The 25,208-nt window shown below is 52.2% G+C and overlaps 10 protein-coding genes across 10 annotated transcripts; 5 read left to right on the top strand and 5 right to left on the bottom strand.

Annotated features, from left to right (window-relative positions):
• Positions 1–70: 70 nt before the first annotated feature.
• J4E78_000537 (uncharacterized protein) lies at positions 71–1,519 on the top strand (the record flags this gene model as incomplete). Its single annotated transcript, XM_049361200.1, has 3 exons — positions 71–86; positions 207–910; positions 962–1,519. 3 exons carry the CDS (start codon positions 71–73, stop codon positions 1,517–1,519), a joined length of 1,278 nt encoding a protein of 425 aa, XP_049226483.1.
• A 2,767-nt stretch (positions 1,520–4,286) lies between these two features.
• Positions 4,287–5,668, top strand: J4E78_000536 (uncharacterized protein; the record flags this gene model as incomplete). The annotated part of the gene is made up of 2 exons (XM_049361199.1): positions 4,287–5,151; positions 5,211–5,668. 2 exons carry the CDS (start codon positions 4,287–4,289, stop codon positions 5,666–5,668), a joined length of 1,323 nt encoding a protein of 440 aa, XP_049226482.1.
• Positions 5,669–6,700: 1,032 nt separating this feature from the next.
• J4E78_000535 (uncharacterized protein) lies at positions 6,701–8,302 on the top strand (the record flags this gene model as incomplete). The annotated part of the gene is made up of 1 exon (XM_049361198.1): positions 6,701–8,302. One exon carries the CDS (start codon positions 6,701–6,703, stop codon positions 8,300–8,302), a length of 1,602 nt encoding a protein of 533 aa, XP_049226481.1.
• Positions 8,303–9,110: 808 nt separating this feature from the next.
• Positions 9,111–10,112, top strand: J4E78_000534 (uncharacterized protein; the record flags this gene model as incomplete). The annotated part of the gene is made up of 1 exon (XM_049361197.1): positions 9,111–10,112. One exon carries the CDS (start codon positions 9,111–9,113, stop codon positions 10,110–10,112), a length of 1,002 nt encoding a protein of 333 aa, XP_049226480.1.
• A 1,624-nt stretch (positions 10,113–11,736) lies between these two features.
• On the bottom strand, positions 11,737–13,164 carry J4E78_000533 (uncharacterized protein; the record flags this gene model as incomplete). The annotated part of the gene is made up of 3 exons (XM_049361196.1): positions 11,737–12,806; positions 13,113–13,121; positions 13,158–13,164. The coding sequence occupies 3 exons, from the start codon at positions 13,162–13,164 to the stop codon at positions 11,737–11,739; spliced, it is 1,086 nt and encodes a 361-aa protein (XP_049226479.1).
• A 694-nt stretch (positions 13,165–13,858) lies between these two features.
• J4E78_000532 (uncharacterized protein) lies at positions 13,859–15,307 on the bottom strand (the record flags this gene model as incomplete). The annotated part of the gene is made up of 5 exons (XM_049361195.1): positions 13,859–14,694; positions 14,752–14,911; positions 15,128–15,155; positions 15,199–15,268; positions 15,301–15,307. 5 exons carry the CDS (start codon positions 15,305–15,307, stop codon positions 13,859–13,861), a joined length of 1,101 nt encoding a protein of 366 aa, XP_049226478.1.
• A 1,218-nt stretch (positions 15,308–16,525) lies between these two features.
• On the bottom strand, positions 16,526–17,019 carry J4E78_000531 (uncharacterized protein; the record flags this gene model as incomplete). The annotated part of the gene is made up of 2 exons (XM_049361194.1): positions 16,526–16,897; positions 17,005–17,019. The coding sequence occupies 2 exons, from the start codon at positions 17,017–17,019 to the stop codon at positions 16,526–16,528; spliced, it is 387 nt and encodes a 128-aa protein (XP_049226477.1).
• An 828-nt stretch (positions 17,020–17,847) lies between these two features.
• Positions 17,848–19,620, bottom strand: J4E78_000530 (uncharacterized protein; the record flags this gene model as incomplete). The annotated part of the gene is made up of 2 exons (XM_049361193.1): positions 17,848–19,057; positions 19,232–19,620. 2 exons carry the CDS (start codon positions 19,618–19,620, stop codon positions 17,848–17,850), a joined length of 1,599 nt encoding a protein of 532 aa, XP_049226476.1.
• Positions 19,621–20,412: 792 nt separating this feature from the next.
• On the bottom strand, positions 20,413–21,752 carry J4E78_000529 (uncharacterized protein; the record flags this gene model as incomplete). The annotated part of the gene is made up of 4 exons (XM_049361192.1): positions 20,413–20,789; positions 20,839–21,039; positions 21,091–21,250; positions 21,321–21,752. 4 exons carry the CDS (start codon positions 21,750–21,752, stop codon positions 20,413–20,415), a joined length of 1,170 nt encoding a protein of 389 aa, XP_049226475.1.
• Positions 21,753–23,309: 1,557 nt separating this feature from the next.
• On the top strand, positions 23,310–25,035 carry J4E78_000528 (uncharacterized protein; the record flags this gene model as incomplete). Its single annotated transcript, XM_049361191.1, has 3 exons — positions 23,310–23,489; positions 23,547–23,933; positions 24,001–25,035. The coding sequence occupies 3 exons, from the start codon at positions 23,310–23,312 to the stop codon at positions 25,033–25,035; spliced, it is 1,602 nt and encodes a 533-aa protein (XP_049226474.1).
• Between the last annotated feature and the right edge of the window lie 173 nt (positions 25,036–25,208).

The following is a 25,208-nucleotide window of genomic DNA, read 5'->3' as shown; positions in this document are numbered from 1 at the left end:
TTTGAAGTACTGGCTTGTCTACTGTTAAATGCTAATTCGCAGCGTAACTACACTCTTTTCGTCTTTTATCATGTTCGCACGCGCTAGTGTGCTGTCACTCGCTTTATCATGCATCATCAGCTCTACCGCCGCGCTAGATTTGGATGTTCAGAACCAGGGTAACAACGGTCGTCCCCACCTGCGTAACTAAAGCTTAACATCGATAGACTCCATCAAGAGTGCTGCGAAGACGCTTGCTAACGGTCTCGTCACCTTCTACAATGAGAGCGTGTCCGAATCTGGAATCCCCGGAATCTTCCCCGATCCCTACTACTGGTGGGAAGCTGGTCTCGTCTTCAACGCGCTGATCGACTATTCCTACCTGACTGGTGATAGCCAGTATGATTCCATCGTTTCCGAAGGCATCCAAGCGCAGCTTGGTGAGGATTATGCCTTTATGCCAGCGAATCAAACTGGACAAATCACCAACGAGGATCAGACCACCTGGGCTCTAGCAGCCATGACCGCGGCCGAAACTGGCTTCTCCCCACCAGAGAACAGATCGTGGGCTGAATACGCCGCCGAGGTATTCGATGTGCAGGTGCTAAGATGGGACGAAGAAACCTGTGGAGGAGGTCTTCGTTACACAATCTTCACGTTCCAGTCTGGACACGACTACAAATCCAATGCTGCCACTGGCGACTTCTTCCTCCTGGCTGCCCGCCTAGCCAAGCTTACCGGCAACGAAACGTATTCTGAATGGGCGGATAAATCGTATACCTGGGCCAAGAACCGGGGATTGATCAGCGATGATTATGATGTTTACGACGGTACTTCTGCCGACTTGAATGATTGCGAGGTTGCCAATCGCATGCAGTGGTCATACATTCACTCGGTATATACAGAGGGCTCTGCTATCATGCAGAACATCGTCAGTATCTCTTATTGTTTGACCCAATTACATACTAATAGCTACCGGCAGACCAACGGCGAACAGAAATGGACCGATGCTGTACAAGGCTTCGTAAACTCTTCCAATACCTTCTTCGAAGACGATATTCTCACCGAGGTAGCCTGCGAGCATAACGGCCGGTGCACCATCGATATGCGTTCTTTCAAAGGTATCACCGCACGCTCGTATGCCCGTGCAGTCATCGCCGCCCCTTCCCTCGCAGAGCCGCTCACCAAGAAGCTCGAAGCGTCCGCCAAAGCCGCCGCCGGTATATGCGAAGAAGTTTCGGAAGACGTCAAGTGCTCGCACTCATGGGATCATGCGGATAGTTTGGAAACTGCTAGCGACGGCAATTTAGGTGAGGTGTTCAGTGCGCTGGCTGTAGTGCAGAGCTTGCTGTTCTCCAAGGCCAAACCGCTCGCTTCGAATGGGACAGAAGCTGGAGCTGGTGACAACGCGACGCAGAGTGGGGATGCATCGGGTACATCTGGAGCGGAAGTGCCCAAGGAAACGGGTGCGGCGGGGACAATCGCTGCAAGTGTCACGGCCGTTTTGGCTGTGGCTTTTGCTGCGGCGTTGAGTTGTTAGTCGTTCCCGATAATGCGTTCATGCTTGGGTTGAGGCCGTTGAGGATAGTCTTCGTGGTACCGAAACAGGTTAAATTATGTAGAGGCAAGACGTCAACATCATGCCTCATCACAAAGTTACAGCTGCGCAACACTATTGCACGTGTGACTCCATCTTCAGATCGATAGTCTTCGCTATCGGCACTTGCGGAATTAAGGGACGTCAACGACGTCAACTTCTACGCTGAATAGCCGCCACTGATGAATGGTTCTCTTCTCCTTCAAGCTGACGGACAGCTGGATCCGACGCCCATCGCCATGCGTATACGTCATTCTGTTCGGATCCGTCTGCCAACGCCTGTCTCGTAATGCATTCCACGCCGTCTGAATGTCATCATCCGTATCCAGCCCCGAGGGAAGGTGGACAGTTGCGAGATTAAGGCTCATTTCGAGGTGGACAATGAGATCTACATCTGGGTAGGTATTGCGACACGAATAGGCCAAGGACAGTACATGAATTGGCGGGTCGCTCCAAAGACGAGTGTAGGTCCGAGATGCCGCTTGCCAATTGAGACTATCCCTTTTCTTGGGTAAGCGTCCACCAAACTGTGGATATTCGTCCCCATACCATCCGTTTACATGAACCAAGCAAAGCCCCGCAGCTGATACCTTCGTGGTCTCGTCGACCAAATAAGATCTGTGGTATAGAGTTGGACCGGCAGGGTCCTGCTGGATGTGTGCAACTATGGTAATATCCTGGGACTCGGTGCTTTCGAGAGCATCTCGACTGGTTACCAACACAGTCCGGGAGAACCCTGCTTTTCGAGGAATCGACCTCCGTACCATTTGGCGTGGAAACTTTGGGAACATATTCCATTCCTTTGGAGAGAGCAAGATGCCGAGTAATTGGGAACTTTTGTTTGCTCGCAGTGAACAGCTGAGAAGCCCTATGAAGAGCTTCTCGGCCATGTTCGCTTTTGTGGTGACGTGCATACAGATGAGTGGCAGCCGAATGTTGATACCAACATTGTCAAGAGTCAAAATAGGGCCGGGAATCGGTGCTAGATCGAGGTCCACGCAGTTCTTGAAGTCTGATGGCGAATTTGCAAGTAGCTCGCCAGTGAGGCTTGATGGTCGGTATTCCGATATTGCACCATACGCCGAGGAAACTACTCCATCCGTATGCAGACCCCATGCCAGAATCGAGTCATCGTGGTTGTTTTTCTTGATAATTTCTTCTTGCAGACGCAGAAAGGCCTTCTCGCCCTCTCCATAGAGTAAGGGCATGTTGATGCCGAACATCCCCATAAGGCAGTATGCTTCGTCTTCTTTCCGGGTTGTCTCGCGATGCGATGCCCATGACATCTTCTTTGCTATGCACAGTTTGTCAAGCCTGTTTGCACAACCCGTCGGACGCGTTACGCCTTCGCTCAAAACCGTCAAGTCAACATTTGTAATTTGACTTATTGCATGTGCTAAACTTCTTCGATCCCCAAACCATACCCAGGACCCGTCGAAGAAATCCACAATGCTAGGTGCAATGAGCTCTTGGAGGGTCCAGCCGCGGGTGAACCATCGGCTTACTGGAAGACGTTTCTCGTGTTGGGCTGCCGAAACATCTTCGAGAAACGCATAGCATCTAGAAGAGCGCGAATACCAGTCGAACATGGAGTTAATAGCCTCTGATAGTTCCGCGCTTGATGTCTTGTCAATGCAGCATGTATCTACCCATGCATACCGCAGCCCGTCGCGCAACGCTTGGTCGCAAATGTATCTGATCTTTCGGTATCCAGTTTTCGTTGTGGGTGAAGCTTGACACAGAGGGAGGTCGGAGAACAACACTTCTTCGCCACCCCAGGTGTGCGAGAGGATAGCATACCTCGGGATGTGGGCGCCGAAGTATTCCTCGAGCTCAAGAGTTTCGCAGTTTATGAGGCGCATGGCTGAGGCACGTATGTGGTGCGTCTCATTTGAATGTGGTGAGTGAGGAGAGTTGGGTAGATGACACGATGCGAAAGACATCACCTGGGTAGGCTGGAACTTCCCCGCTCTGACGTCTGTCAGCGCTGAATGAGGCGATCACATGCTCCATACTTGCGCACGCATCGACCTATAAAGTGACCATAAGCAAGCAGCTGGGAATTATACAAATTATTCACCAATGTCGGATAGGTACTCTACACTGCAGTCAGTCGTGACGTGTTCATTCATTCGTCCTATTCGGGTAAAGCGTCGTCCTGTGCTTATGTCACCTAGGAAAGATAGATCAAGAGCACCACGAGTAGGCGCGTTCGAGCTCGGTGCATGCGGCGATGGAGCGAGCATAGCTAGGTGAGTAGTCTGCGATACATGAACAGTCGCCAAGACTCAGCCAAACCGCCGTGTTGCAGCCGACTTTGGCTGTTCGCGAGGTGAAGGTGAAGGCTCTGTGTGATCGTGTCAGTCGTCATGGACTTATCGCAAAGCCAGACTTTGGCCGTTACTATGATGGGAGAGCTACAGTCACTTCGAATAGACACAGCCGGAATGATGGAAGCTATTGTAATTTCCATGGCCACGGTCTTGGTGTGTATACTGCGCCCTTCACCACGTCCGGACAATAGCGACTTTCGTATTGTCGCAACCTACGATAGTCAGTAGCACATTTTGCAGTTCTCAGCAAGCATATAAAGTCAACCTCCTGCTCTTGACTTGCTCGTCCATCTCACACTTTCCTCATAACGACATACAACTCCTCAAAACAAACTGACATGTCATCCACTTTCCTCTTCTTTGCGCTGGTCGCAGTCATGTTCTTCGCTCTCCAGTTCGCAACTTCGTTGGGCCTTCTGGGTTTTCTTCCAGCCGCGCGGGAGTATGGGGCTGGTCCCCATCTATCCTTTGGGGCATGGTTTTTTGCCGGCTGCTGTATCCTTCGGTCCTCGCCACCAGCCTGCCGTGCCCTCTCTTACTCTGTCCGGACTCTCGCCGCGCTGGTTCGTGAGCTTGCTGTCCTCTCTCACGACACGACGATAGCGGCCCTGAAAGCTCAAGTGCTGGCATTTGAGCAGAATTCGGGTGCCGCTTACGTCCCCCCTCCCGGTAAGCAGTCGCTGGTCGACTGTGAGGCCACCATCGAAATGCTCCGGCGCCAGATCAACAAGTTGACTGGCAAAGTCGCCATGTATGAGCGACACTACAACGTCACCGCCGTTGACGCCGACCGCGTCACCTCCCACCACGCCATCGCCAAGCTGAAGCTGGAGCTTCAGTCGAAGTGCGACGAGATTTCCCGGCTGAAAGATGCCATTATCCACAAGCGCAACGACACAACGGTGTCGACCCTTCTCTGCGAGCGGAACCGGCTGGAGGTGGCCCTTGAGGCCAAGAGCAAAAGGGTGAACGAGCTGGAGCCGATCGCTCTTCAGCACGGCCGCGATATGTACCAGCGCGACGCCCAGGTCGCCATATTCAACGCCCTCAAGGAGTATATCCACCAGATGGTGGAGGCGGGAGGTCTTCAGATGACCGTCGTGGTGTTGTTCCTTGGGGCTCTTGCGGGCAATGCTGGCATTGACCTTGCGGAGCTCGGTATCGACGGAACCCAGTTCCAGACTTACTTGGACTACGCCATGGCGGTCTGTGATGGCCTCCCTTGTCCTCTCCTTCCACGAGGTATGTTCTCCTAACATATCCTCTACTGATTTGAAGACCATTTGCTAATCATTGTCTAGGTGGCTTGCGCCTTCATGGCATTCGGTATTCGCTGTCTGGTCTGCGCGTCTTTGGCAACAGGGTTGTCGAGGCTGGCCCCAGTGTCGTCGTCGCTTCCACTCCAGCCATCGTGGCCGCTGCCTCTTCGGTGACCCCCGTCGGCTACAACACCTTCAGTGCCCCTCCTGCTATCATGCAGAACGCACGGAATACCTCCTGCGCGACTCAGCATATCGCCTCTGCCGCCCGTCCATTTGTGTTTGCCGGCTTCACAGCCCCCTCCAAGTCTCCTCCGGCAATGCCGTGTCCGGCGAAGACCTCCGCGCTTGCTCTGCCGGATCCTGTTCCCGTGGCGCCCTCCCTGCCCGCCACAAATGAGACGAGACAGATGAGCTTCCAGCCAAGCAAGAGGCCGGGTACTTTTGGCGTAGGTGGCAGCGGGATTGGAAAGACGAGTGCGGCTCCGAGGAGGTCTTGAGCGCGTCGGGTTTGGGGGTTGGAGCAGCAGCGTGCTTATGCGCTGGTGGACGTGTCGGTCGTAGGTACTTCTGGTGATGAGCGTGATTCAATGCTTTCAATAAAACCTGTTCAGATGCGCCAAATATCTCCTCTGTGTCTAAAGTGACCCAATAAGCAGGTTCTCTTACTTTGAGCAACCATTTTTTCGTGTGTTGTCTTGATTCAGACCTGGGACTGCTCGACGATGCGAGGTGTTGCTGTTGGGCCCAAGTTGGCGCAGGTGGTCAGAAAGCCAAGGGCGTCATCTTCGCGTCGCGGGACCATTGGAAGGAGACGCGACGCCAAGAAGTGCCCAGGACTTTGCCACCCCACCCAATGCCTCGCACCTCGTCGCGAGCTAGATGCAATCTCCACCACGTTATCACTTCTGCGCATTTCAGGTACATCATTCGGGTATCATTACGTTCCTTGTCTTCCAACAGCCAAACCGGATGCAATCCGGCGGCCCAACGTGTGGCTGATCGAGTGCGCCTCCATGGGGCAGATACACGGAGGTTAGCATCCATCTGCAACTCAACTATGTGCATGGGCCACGCAACTTCGAGCTACCCTGGACGTTGTCACTACATAGATGCTGGCACTGGGCAATACTGCAAGTAGGCGGTTGGATCGACCTGTTCCCTCTGGTGCAGCAGTTACGGTAATCTTCTAGAACCTTCTTTACTCATGGGTTCAGTCAACATTGTGGAGTTTCTGAGACGTAAACATCTGTTTTACCTACCCATCCCGCAGCTGTTTGGCGACATATAGGAGGGGACTTTGGTTTCCTGACATCTGATTATGGTCTCTTCTCGAAATCGCCATAGGAGCCATGGTATCAGGAGAAATGATTGTCTTTCGCGTGTCGTAGTTGCTTGCCCACCTATGAGAAAGCGATTCCAGGGAGGCAGACAATCCTTTCCAGCTCACTTCCTCTTTATACGTCGCTAAATGCCTTTCTTGATCACCACTTCGCATCTTGGCACACATCCAACTATCTTCCGCACGAGCGATGTCACAGCCGCTACTCCCTGGAAAACCAGAACCTACATTTGAAGGTTTACCTCCTGAGATCTGGACGCAGATTTGCCACTCACGGTCGTCGTACGCAGACGGAGAGAGCTTCATCCTCGACCCCATAAGCCTTTCTAGTCTCCGTCTCACTAGTCGAATCATCCATTCGAAGACCCAAGACGCATTCCTACAGCGTCATCTCTCTTCATCCAAGTTCAGCCTGATGCCATGGAGTCTATCCATTCTGAAAGACCTATCTGAAAACGAGCATCTGTGCACATACGTGGAAGAGTTGGAGTTCGGCCCGGAGATATTAAACACGAATCTGGATGTGGACCTTCGATATATCAAAGAGCCGTGGGAAGAGCCGTCTATGGGATGTCCACACCCTCAGAGCTACATATACATGGATTCTGCCCGACCTGTATGGCCCATGGTCAAGCTTCCGGAGCCGCTATGGAAAGGCCTTACTGGAAGAGGTTCAGGATCAGCATTAGTGGTTCGTTGGAATGACCGAGGTGGCTATACCCACTGGCTTCAAAAGTACGAAGGCACGCTGAAGAGACTGGTCGAGCACCAGGACCGCTTTAGCACAGCGGCCAAATACGTTCGAGATGCCATCGGAAAGCTTACGAACTTGAAGAGCATCAAGATCAATCCCTGTCCTATAGGAGCATATTACGAAGAACGATTCGCCAAGCCCATACTACGGAGTAGGGGTACCATGTCACTCTATCGCGCAGTCGGAGCACACGCTATCGAAGTGACCACCGATTTGGTCCCATCTGGTTCGAAAACTCTATTAGAGTTTAGCCTCGATGGCCTTCTCTTCATGGAGTATTACGCCGAGATCATCATGCTGGAGAATCTCTCGAAGATACTGAGCACGGTTGACTTGGACAAGCTCACGGTTGACCTGACAATCACCGCGGCGAACCTTCCATCGAACGGCAAGATTCACGATACCGGTCATCAAAGCTGGAGAGCCATAGGTCCTCGGATACGAAGTTTAACTTTCGATTGCGCAATGAGTGATATCGATGGCAGCAAGGTTCCTGCCTTGCTAACATGGATATCGGAGATGATGATCTACGCTACTGCCGTCGAGCACTTCTATGGACGCAGCTGTGACTTTGAGTACCGGATGTTGCGGACTGTCTTTGTGCAGTCTTCCTGGACCAGTCTTCGGACGCTACATCTCTTTCGATCTCGTAGTCATGGGCGCAATTTGCTTCGGATGCTTCTCCGTCATCGCTCGACACTGGAAGATGTGAGCTTTTCGCATGTCACAGTCACAGGTACGAACATAGCAGCATGGAGAGACATATTTGTGGCCATGAAAGACATGCATCGGCTCGGGCGTGTCACGCTTGAGCAGCTCGAGATACAAGGCGACCTCGATATGTCTAGCAATGCGCCATACTCATGGGCTTCTAAGCCACTCACATCTGAACGGCTGAAGGCCAAAGGGTACGAGAAGGTTCGCTCGATGTTGGACTTCGCGATGCAGCGCATAGTACTTCTTTCGGGTCGAGACATCACATTTTGGCAAGTACATTTCGAGGTTCCTCCACAAGATATCTTGTGGCATCAAATCTGAACAACTTTATGAACTCGGCCGCTTCTATGGGTTCAATGTGCAAAGAAGTACGTTACGAAGCTGCTATTCCAGTTACTTGTTTGAAAGCGCTAGCATCGCAAACTAGTTGAACTTGGGTAGGAAAAGAGGGTCCGACTGTAGCTCCAGTCATGACCTAGGTAATTGTAACTCTCCTGGAATCAAGCCACCATCCAGAGTCAAGTAATGTCGCTGAATGCTACTTCTGGTACTATCGCAACATGCGATGGTCGACCAAGTGCGTCTGAGTAGAGCAACGAGTGCGCCTTTATGCGGAGTTTCAGATCGCATGATGATGTTGTTACATTACTCGATTTCTCACTCTTACCAATGCAGAACACTAACTCGGCGAAGAAGGGTAAGCACTCCAATGAGGTATTAGACAGTACAACGCATGATTTCGCCATGCCCGCGTATGCTATTCCTCCAGTATGCAGGGCTGACCAAGCTAGTACATACAATTCGGCAATGCAGCATTATCATACGCTCTACTCATGATGCGGTCGCCATTGGCGTGGTAACATTCGAGCTTCTACTGGCATCTCTGGAGATAGGTTACAGGTAGCGACGCTGCGAACCCTGGTACCACATATGGGGCCACCGTGCTCAATCGCACCTCGTTAACAATAATCACGGGTCTATGAAGGCACACGACTTTATTTAACCCCTCTAAAAATCTTCTTCATTAGCGATTATAGTCGCTTCAACGAGATCACAATCTTCACGATACAAAACTTCCCGACCAGAAACCCGATATCTGGTATCAGCATACATATATTAATCGCTTGCCATGTCTTCAAGCGCTTCAATCAACTCAGTTGATTCTCTCGAGGAACTCTATGGCACCAACACAGCTACCGTCTCGCATGTTGTTGAAACGCCCATGGAAGAGGTCCGACGCTTCTTCCTGGGCAAAAGCCATACCCAGATATTGCAGTATGGCCTTGGTATGGAGATACCCGGCGCACCACCACTAGCGGCGCATACCATCGTTGTCACCATGGATTGCGAAATGCACGAGATAGAGCCACGAGTGCTGACAGAATATGGGCTCAATACGTTTTCGCGGAAAGAGATGGCGCCAGTTCTCAGGAGTCCCGGTATACATGGTGAGATGATCTTGCGGAATATCTACTACTATCACATTCGTGTACGCGAGAACGCACACCTTATCAACTGGAGGTTCGTCCGAGGAAACCCCGAAAGAAATCACTTCGGCTCAACGCGCTTTGCCACGAAGGAAGACGCAAAAGAGTTCCTGATCGAAACACTCTCGTGGCCTGTCGATGATGACAACGAGGATGGTCCTAAATGCCCAGTCATATTCCTCGGCCACTCAGTCAAGAACGACCTTCGGATGCTACAAGAAGAACTTGGTATCGACCCCAAATTCGACAGCAACGTTGTCGCTATTATCGATACCCAGAAGATTGCGAATGAGCAGGGTATTCGTGGAAAGGGCCAGAAAAAGGGCCAGCAAATCGCACTAAAAACTTTGATCCCACACTTTGGCGTGGAGTTTCGCGATGGTCATACAGCTAGTAACGATGCGGCATACACCATCATCAGTGCCGTACAGATGGTCTTGAAGAATTCGCTGCCGACCGACCCAACCCGCTCGCTGCAGGACGTTGTGGACGGTGTCGCGAAGGATAGTAAGGGGACTGTTGTGGCATTTGGGGTGCCTAGATGGTGCACTGAATGTAAGGTTGCCAGCCATCTTGTTCAGCCAGGATGCGGGAAAAAGTTGGTTAAGATAGAAAGAGGGATGAGGAGTAAGTCTTCCAAGTAGCCATGATCGTGCTGATTGCACACGTCCTATAATTCTTTGTTAACCGATGGGGTGTTGGTGGAGGCGTGGTGATGGGCTGACGGGCATTAACCTCCCTAATTCTTCAAGATGTCGCTTAGTAGTCACTTCAGTTCAACACGCTGTATTATTTGTATTGCAGTGTATAGTATTGACACCTCACTTTATCTCGACTACCACCGCATTCACATGTTGCTCTCCCCACCACCCGCGCGGTCGCTCAACCCTTAATCCCATACCATTATCATCCGATCTAACAGCACCTCCCCTTCTTCCCAGCCCCATTCCAATAAGTCGTCGTTACATAGCCTCCTTGATCGTTCCTCTTCTTCTCTTTAGGCCAGCAACATGCCATGCACACGAGGATGAAGAAGAGAAGCGCAACTGTGGCTGCGAGGCCGATCATGATGGCTTTGCCGTGAACGCCGAAGTACACATACTCGTTGGGGTTGGTGGAAGCGGCGCTTTCTGCTGGTGCAGTGGAGGCTGCGATAACAGAGGTAGCGAACGTTGTAGTTGCCATGGTGACTTTTGCTTGGGATAGATGGCTGTGATATCTGATGTTAGCCGTCATGGCTGTAGACTGATGATGATGGACTTTGTACCTGTGAATGTTTTGATCTAATACCAGTCTGACGTGTAGCTTCTTCGATGCTAGTTCACCTCTAAGGTGTCTGAGGTCGAGCTGTCAGTACGCATAGAGCCACAGCGTGCTTTTATCCTCAGACTCAAAGGCTTCTGCGCACGGTATCCTCTTATGATTTCCGTTTCGACATGGGCAAAGGTCTCCTCAATATTCTGTCTCAACGCACACAACATACTGAGCTCGGTTATTGAAACGCGCTGTTTACACAACTTCTCGCGAGGAGCCATGTTCTTTCGGAACAACATGCGGCTCTCCTTATAAACAAGCCACTTTGTGCATATGTGCCAGTCTATAGCCACAAACCGGCCGGCCTTAGTACTTCTTAATTTCCCAACGAGCTGAGAAAATGCCCGATAGAGCTGAACGGCCGACCCGTCAATACTTACACTAACGGAAACCTGCATGGAAGGTTTATAGAAGGCTTAGGTATCGTGGGAAGAAGGTGGTGTGACCTTAGTCCTAGTGAAGAAGGGTGGAAAGGCAGTGTAGCTCATTGAGCAGAACAACACTCAATGTATTTCAGAGTTAGCTAGTTATCCAACGGCGTTTCTCGATCCTATGTCAGGCTTCATTGCTTCCTTCTTGTCCTGAGCTGTAACGATTCTGCCTTGCGACAACATTGTTTCACGATCCAATAAGACGGATGTCACTTCGCAAAATGTTACGCGAACGTGGCACTGCAACGGCGATGCATGTTCGTACATAGCGCTGGTGAGACGGACCTTTACAGGCACTGCAGTCATGATGTTCATTGGGTGTATCCTTGTCTATACATGCTTTTGAAATGGAGAGTATTCCGAGAACTCAAATGAACATTCATTGCGAACTTCAAGCCCAACGGCGGATTAAATTTTGTGGCTGTAAACTTGCCGTATGATTTAGATCTTCATTGTCAACTACCATTAATCGTACATTACGTGTCTCGCGACCTCCAATCCACCTTCAGGTACCGCCGTAAGATCAGAAGTTCGTAGAAACCCCAGGTCGATGTCCTCTATGCATATCCGAATCGTCGATCTCCACAACACCATCCGGCACATCTCCCTTGCTCCTCGAATCTATCTGCGGCGGAAGCAGAGGCTCATTGTGCAACTCAGCCGCTCCGTGACCCACACCGTGAAAGCTATCAGTACCAAGCTCGCTCATTGGACTCATGGTACCCGCGCCATGTAGCTCAGCCGAGCGCGTGGAGCGCAGAGGTGCATGGGTACCGAGCTCACTCACTGGACTTCTCATTCCCTCGCTGCGAAGATCAGCGCTGCTCAGTCTGATCGTCGGTGCGCCGGAAGGCGAGTTTGCATGCCAGCCTTGCATTGTCGAAGCTTGAGAGATGGGTGACGTGGGTGATGGCATACTTGTTACGGCGTGTGAACTCAGCTCAGGGTATCGAGAGTCCATATTGCTGCCATGACGATGCGGTTCAGGTCGTTGTGCTGATTGATAGTATCGCGCGCTCTCATTGCCCGCACCACTCATTTCTGGTGGCATGTAGTAGCCAGTTTGGGGACGTGGTGATGACATATCCTCGCTGTGTAGTTCGGCTTTCGAGCGCTGACGCACGGGTACACCGGCTCCCATCTCCGAGTATCGACCGAAGCTCGAATCGTTTTGTACGTTTGGTAACTTAGGCTTCGGGCTGGTGTTGCGAGAGGGCTCCCATATATCTGCTGGTGACGCGAGTGAAGATTGGCGTTTGCGACGACGCATAAAGAGGAATATGAGGCCGATGATGAGCGCAATACCTACGGTACCGCCTGCTGCTGTGCCAGCGATAGCGGTGGTACTGAGTGTAGGACCAGCAGCGGCAGTGGCGGTAGATTGAGGTGCGCCGTTCGAGGTCGCAGTGACAGTGACGTGTGAGTGGACAGTCACACCATCCTGTCCCTTCGACGTAGATTGTGCAAGACCAGTGTCGTTCGGGAGCGGCGCCGGCCGAACTGATGTCGTCCCTCCTTCTGTTGTGGAGCTTGGTGGCGTTGAAGTCGCTGACAGTGATGGCTGGGAAGATGCGTCTGCCGACTGTCCTGTGTCTGTAGAAGTAGCAACCGATGTTATTGGAACTCCACTGATGATACTATCCGTTAGATCAATGGGTGTGTCTCCTTCCAATTTTGTTGACGCGTGTGAATCACTGGTAGATGATAGCACAGTTACAGTAATTTTCGCAGTACTACTCGATGTTGTGTCCTTGAGCAAATCATTGTAGTTGAAATAGTCCTCGCTAGATATGAATCTGACATCTTTATCCTCGCATGCTGCGAAGAATAGATTCACATAGTCTGCGGTCTCTTATTAGTATATCTGGATCAAGGGTGTCGCGCACATTAGAGACTTACCTTGTCGGTCTGTCAAGCTTGGACATGCACCGAGAATGCACGGACCAAACATGTTGAAGTGTATGGGGATAACGTCTGGAAGGCTACAAAAGCCAGCGAGGTTATCGGCGCAATTGCCATCGAGAAATTTGTTTTCGCCGATAAGACATTGCCTCTGGCACCAGTGTCAGTGACATAATTTACCAGAACAGCTTCATGGCCAGTACAAGCAACTTACCGTACAGTCAGGAAGCGGTAGTGGTGGCTTCGGAGGCACGCAGAATTGATTACGCGCTTGCGCCGCGACGATGCTGATCAGCAAAAATAGCACGTAAAGTACCATGTTGAATGTGAGCGTTGATGGCTAGATCAAGTCGAAGAAGAGAGAGTTCATCAAGAGCCGAGCAGATTCGACCTTGCCCAATGTTAAGAGCAAGCGCGGGCGTTTGCTCTCTCACCTCCCACCTCCTTCGCTGCCCAATCAGAGCACATCGGCTGCCTCACCTCACACGACCCAAACGCAAGCACACACTCGACGAGACTTCGCAAACGGGTAGCCACATAAAAGCCGCACTTGAGATTGTTCTGTACTACCAGTTCGCATGCACCGCCTAGTCCCGTACGACGTAGTCAACGGAGATAAGCCTAAACCTAGCTCGTCACCCAGCGGGCACCCGCAGGAACTGCTACACGAGTCGCAAGGATATATTCCGAAGCAGTTCACCGGTGAGAACAGAGAGATAACAATAAAACCAAAACATGCAATCTCAAAATGCACCTCCCCGGTTGTGGCGAGGCTCGAGATCCCCATTTCTCTCCCACTCATCCCGCTGCATCCGTTCAAACTGTGCCCGCGATTCCCTGTCCTGGCGTATATCGATAGAGTCATCGCCGTAGCTAGGTCGGCGTGCACTGTACTCACTCGCTGAGTCATCTTGCGTATTGTGCTGGCCCTGCATGACTTGACTGCCGCGAAGCTGGTTGTTGGGTAGCTCGAATTGACCGTCGTTGTACGGCTTATGACCGGGGTACCTAACGAACGTCGACATGGCGCAGTCTTCGTCGGCTGTACCGTACTCAGGAATTGGGCTCTTAGGGGTTGTAGGGCTGAGGGGGAAGGCAGTCGTGCTCCGCAGCGAACCAACGAGTGTCGCGTCGTTGTAGGTGGATGCGGTACCGTGCCTGGATGCTGCGGCGTCGGAGCCTGCACTGCCGGTTCCCTGGAGATCTGAGAAGTCGCGGATTGATGAGTCGCCCCTCAAGGTGTGGATCCTGTTGCTGAAGCCGTCAGGGTTCATAGCGTCTAGCATCTGAGCGTTTTCAACGCGCAGCTTCTTGGCCTCCCTCTTTTTCTTCCACCAGAGCCACAGCAATCCGAAAACCATACAGAGGACGAGAAGGACTCCGATGACAATGCCCACGATGGATTGGGGATTTAGCTTGACGCCGGCAGGAGCAGACGTAGAATTCTTGGAGTCGTCGGGCGACGAGTCGGGCGTTGTGGTAGGGAAGGTGACTGGAAGGTAGGGCTCCCATCGTTTCGGTATGTCGATGAGCTCCTTGTCTACCTTCTTGCAGTGGTAGTAGAGACTGTCGAGAAACTCTGTAGCGAAGTTAGTGTTGAGCGACGGAATGTTATGCTTTATATAATAAGACTTACCTTCTCTGCCAATGTCACCGTAGCAAGCGTCGAGAACGCACTGCTGGTTGAATTCCGTGTTATGTTCAAGCGAATTGCTGGCCTTGCAGATGCAGTCGAGGTCGCCCATAAGACACAACGCCTCACCCTGTGGCTTCGTCGTCATGCACTTCTGTGGAATCTGGCCGATGTTAGTGAGCGCGCTGGAGAGCGGTTTTGATGGCGCATACTCCACAAATGGGTATCTGTCCATCGGCTGGCCCTGTCGGTGTTGGCATAACGGTGGATGTGGAATTGGTGATTGTAGTAGTGAGTCGCGTCGTGGTAGTCTTCGAGGACGCCGGGGAAGTGGTTGCGCTTGTCGCCTGAGTCAGTGTACTCGGTTGAGTAGACGTACTAGGTTGAGAGCTCGTGGTGGTGGTGGACTGCGCAGTGGTAGAAGTGGAGACCGGGATATGTGGATTGTACTGAGCCCAGGCTCCATCGAGATCGATCAATGTTTTACCAATACAGCCTGAAGAGTACTGCTTGAGAAATACTAGCCAGTTATGGGTTAGCTTTCTCACTCACTTTTCATTTCCCTCATTTGGGGCGGGGGCACGGTACGCACGCCTTCTTTTGTCGTCACCGACCAATTCCCTCAATATGCAATCGGCGGAGAAGTACTGGTTGCGACCAAATTCTTGTGTCTTGTCACAGACGCATCCAAAATATCCAAGAGTGTCCCCGCTGTGGCTCTCGCAGTACAGCCATTTGTGCTCGTTGTTCGGATTGTCCGGCTGGTCTGGGTACATGGTCCCTTCTGCTTCTTCCTGGCACTTCTTGGATATCTGAGCTAGTTAGCTGATCTGCAGAAAACAACCGGGTCAAATTCCACATACTTCATATACAGGCGGTACATATCCAGGCAGGTCCATGGTGGGAGATGCTGGCGATGGTATATCGGAAGCGGAAACGGCATCAGGAGCAGGAGGAGTGTACCCTGAGGGGTTGTTGTTGTCCGCCATGTCTCAACTCTGCAGCCGTGAAGCACTCAAGATGTGAAGAAAGATGTGATGAGAGATGTTTGTTGATTCACAACTTCCACGCCTTCCAACGTCCTCGTCTAGCCCCCTCAGTACGGTGAGTGAGCGCCGGTCAGGCGATCCGATGTCGGTGACCGAGCTGTCGTCAGAAACTTATCTATATACCCGTAGCGGCGATGCTTCACAGCCTTTCTAGAGTAAGTCCAGGGAATCGTGCGGTTGTAGTTGAGAAACTAAGGGCCGAAGGTGAGTGTACATCGGTGCTTGCGTGGCAGCAATCAATTGCATTTCGCTCGACTCCAAGAGTGCGCATTGGCGCATTGGGGTGAATGATGGCACCTCGGACTTTACTTGCGTGGCACGCAAACACGACGTTCGTTCAAGTCGCCGCACTCGGCGTGCTGGCAAACAGTCCTCGAACGCAAATACCTGTACAATCAGCCAATAACCATAACTATGGGCGTTCGAAACAGGAACAAGTACGAGCGGAATTCCGAGAAAGAAATCGTCGAATTAGGTAAGTTGATAGCTGGCAGCACTCCTCGATATGCCTCCAAATCGATAATCAGTCATATCCAAAGAGACCCCAGTGTGAACAAAAGAAACCTCGGTCTATAGCTTGTACGCGGATTCCTCGTCTTCTCGATCCGTCTTCGCATGGTATACGCATCTCCGGCGGTCAAAAAGCCAAATTGCTCCATCTGGTATGCCGCCTCTTGCGCGTCCCATCTCCATCATCCCATCCAGCCTTGCTTGTTTCGACAACGCGTCTAGAACAAGCAGTCCAAGCAACAGCAGCACGCCAAACCAGCGCACAATCCCGCAAATAGACCGCCACCACCGCCATCAGCCCTCCTGTCGTCCTGGTAGTAGCCGCCCGGGGGCGGTGGGCCCTGCTGGTACTGCATCTGCTGGCCGTTGTATCCTCCTTGGGGAGGTCCGTATTGTCCTTGAGGAGGACCATACTGGCCCTGTGGCGGTCCGTAGGGGCCAGGCTGGCCTTGTTGGTAGGGGTTCGGGCTGCCGCCGTAGTAGTCGGGTTGGGCGCCGCCTTGGTTGTAGTATGAGGGCTGCATGCCGCCGGGGGCTGGGCCAGCATCTTGGTGCGCTGGTGGGGGATAGGCGGGTGGTGCGCCTTGGTCCTGAGAGAGGGTTAGCACGTGGTTGTGGTTGCGACTGGATTGGATAGGAGATGGGAATGTCGCGCGCATTGCGACAGGAGACGCTAGCGGATGCGAGGCAGACTTACGTATGGCTTAGACATGTTGATGGTTTGTGAGGATTACAGAGAGTGTGGTGTAAGTGTGATGGACTCCTCGGAAGGCAAAAAGACTGTTACGTCGTTTACTGGGCGGCAAGGCTGGGTAATCTCTTCCAGCTGTCGATCGAACTTTGTTGGGGGGTTGTGCCAGGTGTGAATGGCGATCCTCCGGGAAAAGTGTGAAGAAGGAAGGAATGAAGGGTAAGTAGGGAAGGCAAGGTTTACTGGAGTAAAAGGAAGGAGCGACAAAGTGGTCAGAAGTACAAGTAGAATGCGGAGTTGATCACACACCAGATGTCGCGGCGTACGAAAGAGGGTGGCTGAGCAAACGTGGCGGACGGGCTAAGCCTTGTTCGGAATAGTCTTCATTCGATAGTCCACCGTGAGCGCGAATCGCTATACTCCCAAGGCTTGTGGTACCGTGTTATCCGTGATCATGCATATAGTCGGCTTCGCAGCTATTACAGTATTTCGTAGTCCTACTATATCAAGTACACATGGTAGATGCATGACTGCAAATGCGTGCAGCACTTTGCCTGGTGAGTAATCGTTGCAAAACAGCGGGTACATCCAGGGGACATGTCAGAAAGTCACAAATGTCACGCGTAAGAGGATGCGAATATGTAAGAAGAAGAGCGCAGCCAACGCGGGCCGCCAGAAACAAGTAATTCTCTCTCCTCCTCGTTGGGGCCATGCCTCCAACCCTAACGCCTCGTCCAGCAGATCCAGACTATAATACAATGCTCTACGTTCCACCCAACATCACCTGCCCGTCATCTCAATGGTATCATATCCACCACCTACGTCCCAGTAAAATAGCTCAGGATCCTTCTATGCCTGCACGTCCAGGCCCTCGTTCGCCGGTGCCTGTTGCATCTCCTCGTCCTTGCCCGGAATAATCAACTCCTCTTTTTGCTCGTCGTCAACAAATTTCCTCTCGCTAACGTGTTCTCCCTCCTTGGGGGCGACCCATTTATTTGTAGTGATCTTCTTCTGACCAGGCTCATGCTTATACAAGCAGCGTGCGTTAAGACACGGGTTGAACTTGCACATGATGGCACTGTGTCCAAACTTGCAGCCCTCGACAGCGCAGTCGGCGCCGTTGTGACAAGGCTTTGATGTGGGATGCTTGTAGGGGCACGACGAGGGATCACGGCAGTTGGGCCAGAAGGCGCACTCCTGCTCTGATTGGAACTTCTGTCGCTGCGCAGGCGATGGGTGCTTGCCGACACACTTCTTGTTCTTGCATGCCGCACCGAAGTCGCACGTATCGTTCATGTCGACCGGGGTTCCGGGAATCGCAGCGGGCGACTGGTGAACGAAGTGGCAGTCGGGGTTGCTGCATCGCAAGTTGAACTTGCACATGGTGGACGAGGGATCTGGGCGGCCGGAAGGCAGTTCGACGTCCATACCGCTGCCGCTCTCTCCAGCTGGACCATCTGCCATCGTTTCGTCCTCGCCTTCCTTCTTGGTGAAAGTCTTAGCATTCGGGTTCATGCCTCTGCCGCCCTGGTGTGACCGGTCTATGCGTTGATGTAACGGCTTCTTAGGTCCGCGGTTGTTGCCATTGAAATTGGGGTTGACGAAGCCGGTTGGTTGGCCACCGGAGAAAATCTGCTGCATCATCTGTGCCTGCTGCTCGTACATCTGCATCAGGGCCATTTGCTGTTGCGGGTTCAGGCCAATGCCAGGCATGCCATTCTGACCACCCATTCCCGGCATAGGCATTCCTGGCATACCGCCCATACCCATACCGTTCATGTTGTTCTGGCCCATGTTCATGTTGGCGTTGCCCATACCGCGGCCGTTTGCCATTGCCTCGATTCCGCGTCCGATGTTCTGGCCCCGTGGGCCTTTTGGCGGATCGCGGGCGTGCGCGTTCACACGACCAACTCCACCGCCGGCGCCACGTACGCGATGTAACACCGAGTCGCTGTTGCGGTCCATGTTCTTATTAAGTTGGTTGAGCATCCGGCCGCCTCGTGCTGGACGTGCTGCTTGGGCACCGCTGCCGTTGCGCATAGCCTTGGGGCCTGTAGGACTGTTTGCGGTTAGAATCTGCAGGTTTTGATACGAGGAACGTGAGCGCAGAGGAGCCACGGCAAGCTTCGACGTCGCCTTGATTTGGCATGCGCGTGATTGCGCGGTCTCCTTGCAGTTTTTCCACGGTTGTGGAGCTCCCCTGAAGGGGCGGGAAAGTGGAGGGTTCACGTACATATTGCCTTGTCCTTCCGACGCGCCTTCCATATCTGTATCTTGCGCAGCTGCCGAGTTGTCGTTTGAGGTGCTGTCCATCTGGTTCTCGATTGACTGTGTGACCTGCGCGTTGCCGCCGCTCGACTGCTTGAGGTGCTCGATCTGCTCGAATAACCACTGCGCAAACTGCTGTGTCTCTGTGTTCTCCGGGCCCAGGTCGAGCAGATCATTTGACAGTTCTGATGCGACCTGCGCTTCGTTCTTGTCGTTGGCCAGCATAAGGAGGATGTACTCGAAGAGCGTCGTGTCTTCGCCGCCCGTCGTCCACCCAAACTCGGCGAGCTTGGGCTGGACTACCTGCTGCAGCTGCATCGCCAGCGGCGACTCGCTCGAGAAATCGACAGCCATGGTGAAGGCAGGCGTTGGTTGATGGGCTTGTCGCGTGAATTCGAGGTTGGCGGTGGGTGGAAAACAAAGGGAGCGACGAGGAACGCGACTTTTGTGACGTGTGACGTAAGGCTGTCGCGGGTACGGAGTGCGACGGTCGTAAGAGATGTGTCGTCAGTCGTGAAGATGGGTGCGCGTCAAGTGCAGTGGGTTGGAGCGTGGGTTGTGGAGAAGGAAGCAATTGTCTCGGAGCGCCTGCTCAAGTTCTGCGCAATCAAAGCTCGGCACTTGCCGCTGCCACTAGCGCCTCGCGGTGCGTCTTGTTCCATCGCCCGCCTTCTTCGCCACCCGATTATACATCAGCATGTGCTCTATGGGGTTGTTCTAACAGCACCCGGAGACATTGTATGGTGGATCAAAGCGGCTCGTAGCTGCTTTGTAACGCAGCTGGTTCAAACCCCTAGACCGTGTTGCCGGTAGTAGGTCACTGACAGCTGTGTCCTTGTCATAATAATCAGAGTCACTGTTAGATACAGACAGACATTTGCAGTGCATGTTTTATTTGGAGACGAGTAAGATGTTGCATCACCTCTGCCAATAGTGAGAACAGAAGTAACACGCGCCGGCGATCAAAGAGAGGCTCTCTTTGACATTCAATGATAGGTGATCGTGTTTTTCAACAGTCGTGGACCAAATCATGGTCATCGTTCTCGAAAGACAGTACAACGTAATACTATTCACTGAATACTTCAATTGGACTGTCACAGCATCTAGAGCGCTTATCAAGAAATTCATGTATTCTGCCGATCAAGATCACGCATGCGACTGCTCAAACTTGAGGCGTGCCTCTTCCATGCGCTCATCTTCCTCCATCCGAAGTCTCTGTTGCTCGCGTAGTTCATCTGTGATAAGAACACCGGAGCCTGTTGTTCTGCGTTCTGGAAGCTGTTCCTCACTCTCATGCCCAGTCCTCGACATACTAATGTCTCCTGACATCTTCTCGCTGTTCTTGTCGCGATTTCTGGAACCGAGCATATTCCTCAAGCCATGACTCTTCGGCGCGTTTCCACTGGATCGATTAGGCGATTGTCGAACGTAGCCCTGTGTGTCGTAGGAGATACTGTCTGTTCGTCGGAAGCGGCTTTTTGGTACTGCAGACGCGAGCCCTGGACAGCAACCGATGATGATAGCTGACATCAAGTTAGCCGAGTAGAGTGTATTGAGATGCGTTGGACTTACCTGTCGAACATTCGATGATGGTCCACATGGTCAGCCACTTTGGATCTGGCGAGCGAGGCCTTCCATTCTGGCCAACCTGCACAATGCGGATAGTTGAGAACAGTATACAAACAAGGCCGGATGCGAATAGGAGACCGCAACCGATCTTCTTCGGCTTTTCCATCTGCAGGTTCCAGATAAGCCTGATGGGTAGGAACATGACTGCCACTTGTCAGTACTAAGAATATGATCAAGTTACGCGTTTGAACACACCCATCATGTTGGTTACAGTATCCACTGCGTATGCATAATAGAGATTCGCAGTTTGCCGGCGTGTTTCGCTAGGCGATGAACATAGAATGCCCTCGCCCAAGAAACTCTTGGTGTCGTTGCAGGCTAGACCAGGGCCTGTAATGATGCACGTTGCCCATGTCTGTGCCCAGTTAGTCATGCTTGCTGGAGGCTATGTGCGTAAAGACAAAGCAACGTGAACTCTTACATACCACAACGCAAAAGATCAAGGTGAACCACCAGATCCAAAGGTACTTCTTGGGCATTCCAGACAACAGCTTCTTGTATAGTGCCAATAGTGAGAACTTAACAAACCAAAGACACGTCCAATATTCCATTCCGCTCTGCCACATGACTTTCGCGGCGAGAATAATGTCTTCCATCATGGTGGGCCATGGTGCAATGCGACCAGCTTGGAGAGCCTGGAGTCTGAAGAAAATGGGCGTAATGACGATGTAAAGAATGGTAAAAGCAAGATAGGCAGCGAATGCAATGTAAAGCAGGATGTCCTGTGCTTCAATGGGTTTGCGCCGCCAAATCTGAACACCGATCCGTGCGATGAAGACCGTCGATGTCATCGCCAGCATGGCGTAGTCTGTCCGGAGTAAATCATGCTGCGAGATCCAGTCAGCGCCCGTGGACATGGTTGCTGAGGCGTGTGTTTCCAGTTGTCGTTTAAACTCGCACAAAGAATAACAGAATCCTTGGGATACGTTCCTCGAAGCGTTTGTGTGTCGCGACAAGACCGTGCCGTTGAAGCTGTCAAGATGGAATGAACCTAGGATTCCGATCCACGAAGCCCGACACTCTGGATTAAAGCACTTCGGAGCTGGGATTTGCCAGGGATTACCCAAAGTACAGTGCGCGTAGGGGTGCAAAAGCCCGTAAGACGCATATGCAAATTGATTTACATGGGGGCCATCGCGTGTCGGAGTGTGGGTAAGGGTTAGACGGCGACTGGATTGCCCCGGTCCTCAGTTCCCGGTTCCTGGAATCTGGTATCCCGATCGTTTCCTCTTACGCGACGTCACGCACTCTTTTCAAGAAGTCCGAAAGTAGTTGTGATGGCCTTATTCAAGTGTTGACGCGCACGTTTGGTGTTCCGTGGTGGACGTAAGTCAGCAAGCCCCCAAAACGCCTCCTGGCTAAATGACCCTTAGCTTAGGAGGTGCAGTTCTCCGCTCGCGCTATTCCTCGTCGTGTGTTGTTCGTATTTGCGCTACAGCATCCGAAGCGGCACGGTGCCTGACGCGGACCTAGCGGACAGCATGCTTTTTCTGTCAATGCCGACATGTGCCTGGAGATTACCACCTGGCAGCGTGGATGGGGAGCAGGCTTCGGCGAGGCAAGCCACAAAGAGACTAGCATATCACATATTGGCTCACAGACTTTATCGTGGTGCGAACCTAAAAGGGAGACTTTGGACAGCCGTAGAAGTGGCTGCTCCTAGAAGTCTGCTCAGTGGTAAGTCGGATGAATGTAGTCAGCTGCCTCCTGGTCGATAGGTGCGGGTGCAAAGAGGTGTCTTGCGGTTGGCGGATGCCCGGATAGTAGTGTACAGCTGGCGTGGTGGTGGCGTATTGAACCGTCCCGTGGCAAAGATGAGAGAGCGGCACGGCTGGCTCCTGCCTCATCCACTCCCAACACGAACCGCGAACGCTTGCTTGGCAAGTGAATTCTTATGTCTTACTCCAGACGCTGCAAAGTGGAGACCATGAATCGCTGCAAGATTGAGGCACAGCAACCCAGCTCATCGGAAGCGATGCATCTACCCGCAGAGCCCTCGGAGAAAAAGAACAAAGATGTCTTTCATGCTTCCACCGATGTTGCGCTACGTCGAAATTGCCATGCAGCCACACCAGCTCCAGATGAATACCGCTATCAGCTACCATGCTATACTTTTGCCACGGCGCGCCTCACGTCAATAGACTAGTCTCTACCCCACAAACTTCGAGGTTACTGTCCACTAAGAATTTGACCGAACTGGCCGTTCCGCGTCGCTAGAGAGCTATAGACCCCGTCGGACAAGCACTGACAACACGTCCGTAGTAGTGTCCTTCGCGGCCTGGAACGAATATGGTAAACCTACTCCGAAGTACATTAAGTGCAGTGGCTCCCTGCAACTCAGTCAGTGAGCCACTCTCTCGGTACCAGCTATATACCACCGTCCGGCATCTTCCGCATACTGGCGAACAGGGAGCATGAAGTTTACGATAGCTACTTCGACAAGCGCCTTTGCAGCTTGCGTGCTGGCAAGTGGTTTCGAGCCTGACGACTTCAATGTCACCAAAGCGTTGCTGAACAACGGCTTCGATGTCACTGGCATTTCTGGTTTGGCAGTTCTGGCGGAACGATCTTCCTCCAGTGCTTGTTCGCTAGCTGTATGTTGATACACATTTTTGCATGTTGCTCAAGATCGATACTGACAAGAGGTATAGTGTGCAGCCCTAAGATTTTCCTTTGGTAACGGTACCGTGTTGTCGGAAGGAAGTGCAGGATACGACAGTTTCACCGGCGATTATTGGGCGGCTCAGCAAGCCGTTGTCAACCCGTTCTGTGTGTTCAAGCCTAGTAGTGTTTCGCAAGTCTCAACTGTTGTGCTCCTGTCCCGACTCACGCAATGCCCTTTCGCTGTGAAAGGAGGTGGACACGCTGCCTTTGCTGGTGGATCTAGCATTGAGGGAGGCATTACTATTGCCCTGGAGAAATTCACCGAAAAGACCCTATCTGCAGACAAGAAGATCGCCTCTGTTGGCTCAGGAAATCGCTGGGCGGACGTGTATCCATGGATTGAGCAGTATGGCCTTGAAGTTATTGGTGGTCGCGTATGTTGCTTCCCTTTCCTGTTTCTCTATAGCTCCCTACTGCCATGACTCTTCTAACAGTGCGCAGATCTCATCCGTCGGTGTGTCTGGATTAACTCTAGGAGGAGGCATCTCCCATTACGCGAACGCCCATGGATGGGCATGCGATAACATCGAGTCTTTCGAAGTGGTGACAGCCTCGGGCATCATTGTGGACGTGAGTGCCACCCAATCTCCAGATCTCTATTGGGCTCTTCGCGGTGGTGGCAACAACTTCGGTATTATCACCAAGTTCAACATGAGAACTTTTGTTCAAGGTGAAATGTGGGGTGGGCAGCGCGCCCATACTGAGGATCAGTGGGATAAAGTGTACGAAGCATACTACAACTATGCTGTCAACGCAGAGAAGGACACGAAACAAGCTCAGATCGTGTCTTTTGCGCTACAGGCTGGTATGAAGATTGCGGCCGAGGATCTAGAGTACTCCGAGCCTACGCCATGGCCAGCAGTTTTTGACGACTGGAAAGCCATCCCAGCGATCATCGACCAAACGGCCATTGCGAACATGTCGACGTTGGCCAACCAACTTGGTGCTGGGGCACCCGATGGCGTCCAAGAGACTTATTGGGACCGAACTTTCAAGGTGGATCGGGATATCTTCAAGGCGTTCATTGACATATTCTTCGAGATGGTGCCTGCGATTCAAGACGCTGCGGGCATCTTGCCCGTTCTCTCCTTCCAGGCAATCACCGTCCCTGCCATGGAGAAGATGCAACAGAACGGCGGTAACGCGCTCGGTCTTGACCCCAGCGATGGCCCAATCTTCATCTGTAATCTGGCTATCCTCTGGACAGACGTTGCGGATAATGCCCGGATCATGTCTTTCAGCAACAGCCTGTACGAGCGGCTTGTCGAGGAAGCGGCGAAGAAGGATCTCAATCACGACTACATCTATATGAACTACGCGTCGCCGTACCAAGATGTCATTGCTAGTTATGGGGCTGCCAACAAGCAAAGGTTGAAGAGCATCTCTGGCGAGTACGACCCAACGGGAGTCTTCCAGGTGCTCCAGCCAGGGTATTTTAAGCTCGAGGGAGCACCTTACGGAGCATTTCCTGCGTAGTGAAAATGTAGACAGTCAGCAATAGATGTACCATTAGTGTAATATGTAATCGACAGTTGCTCGACAACGCGTTGCCTTGCGCATGTCGCGCTCGTGAGCTCTTTCCCCATCAGTCGAATTGAGGTAGTTTTGGCACCGACCATCTCGAAGAGGCAGGACCACCAAAACAGTGC

The sequence above is a fragment of the Alternaria triticimaculans genome (assembly GCF_023758025.1).
Source record: "Alternaria triticimaculans strain BMP 0046 chromosome Unknown scaffold_1, whole genome shotgun sequence".
NCBI lineage: Eukaryota > Fungi > Ascomycota > Dothideomycetes > Pleosporales > Pleosporaceae > Alternaria > Alternaria triticimaculans.
This window is presented reverse-complemented; position numbering and strand designations above follow the sequence as displayed.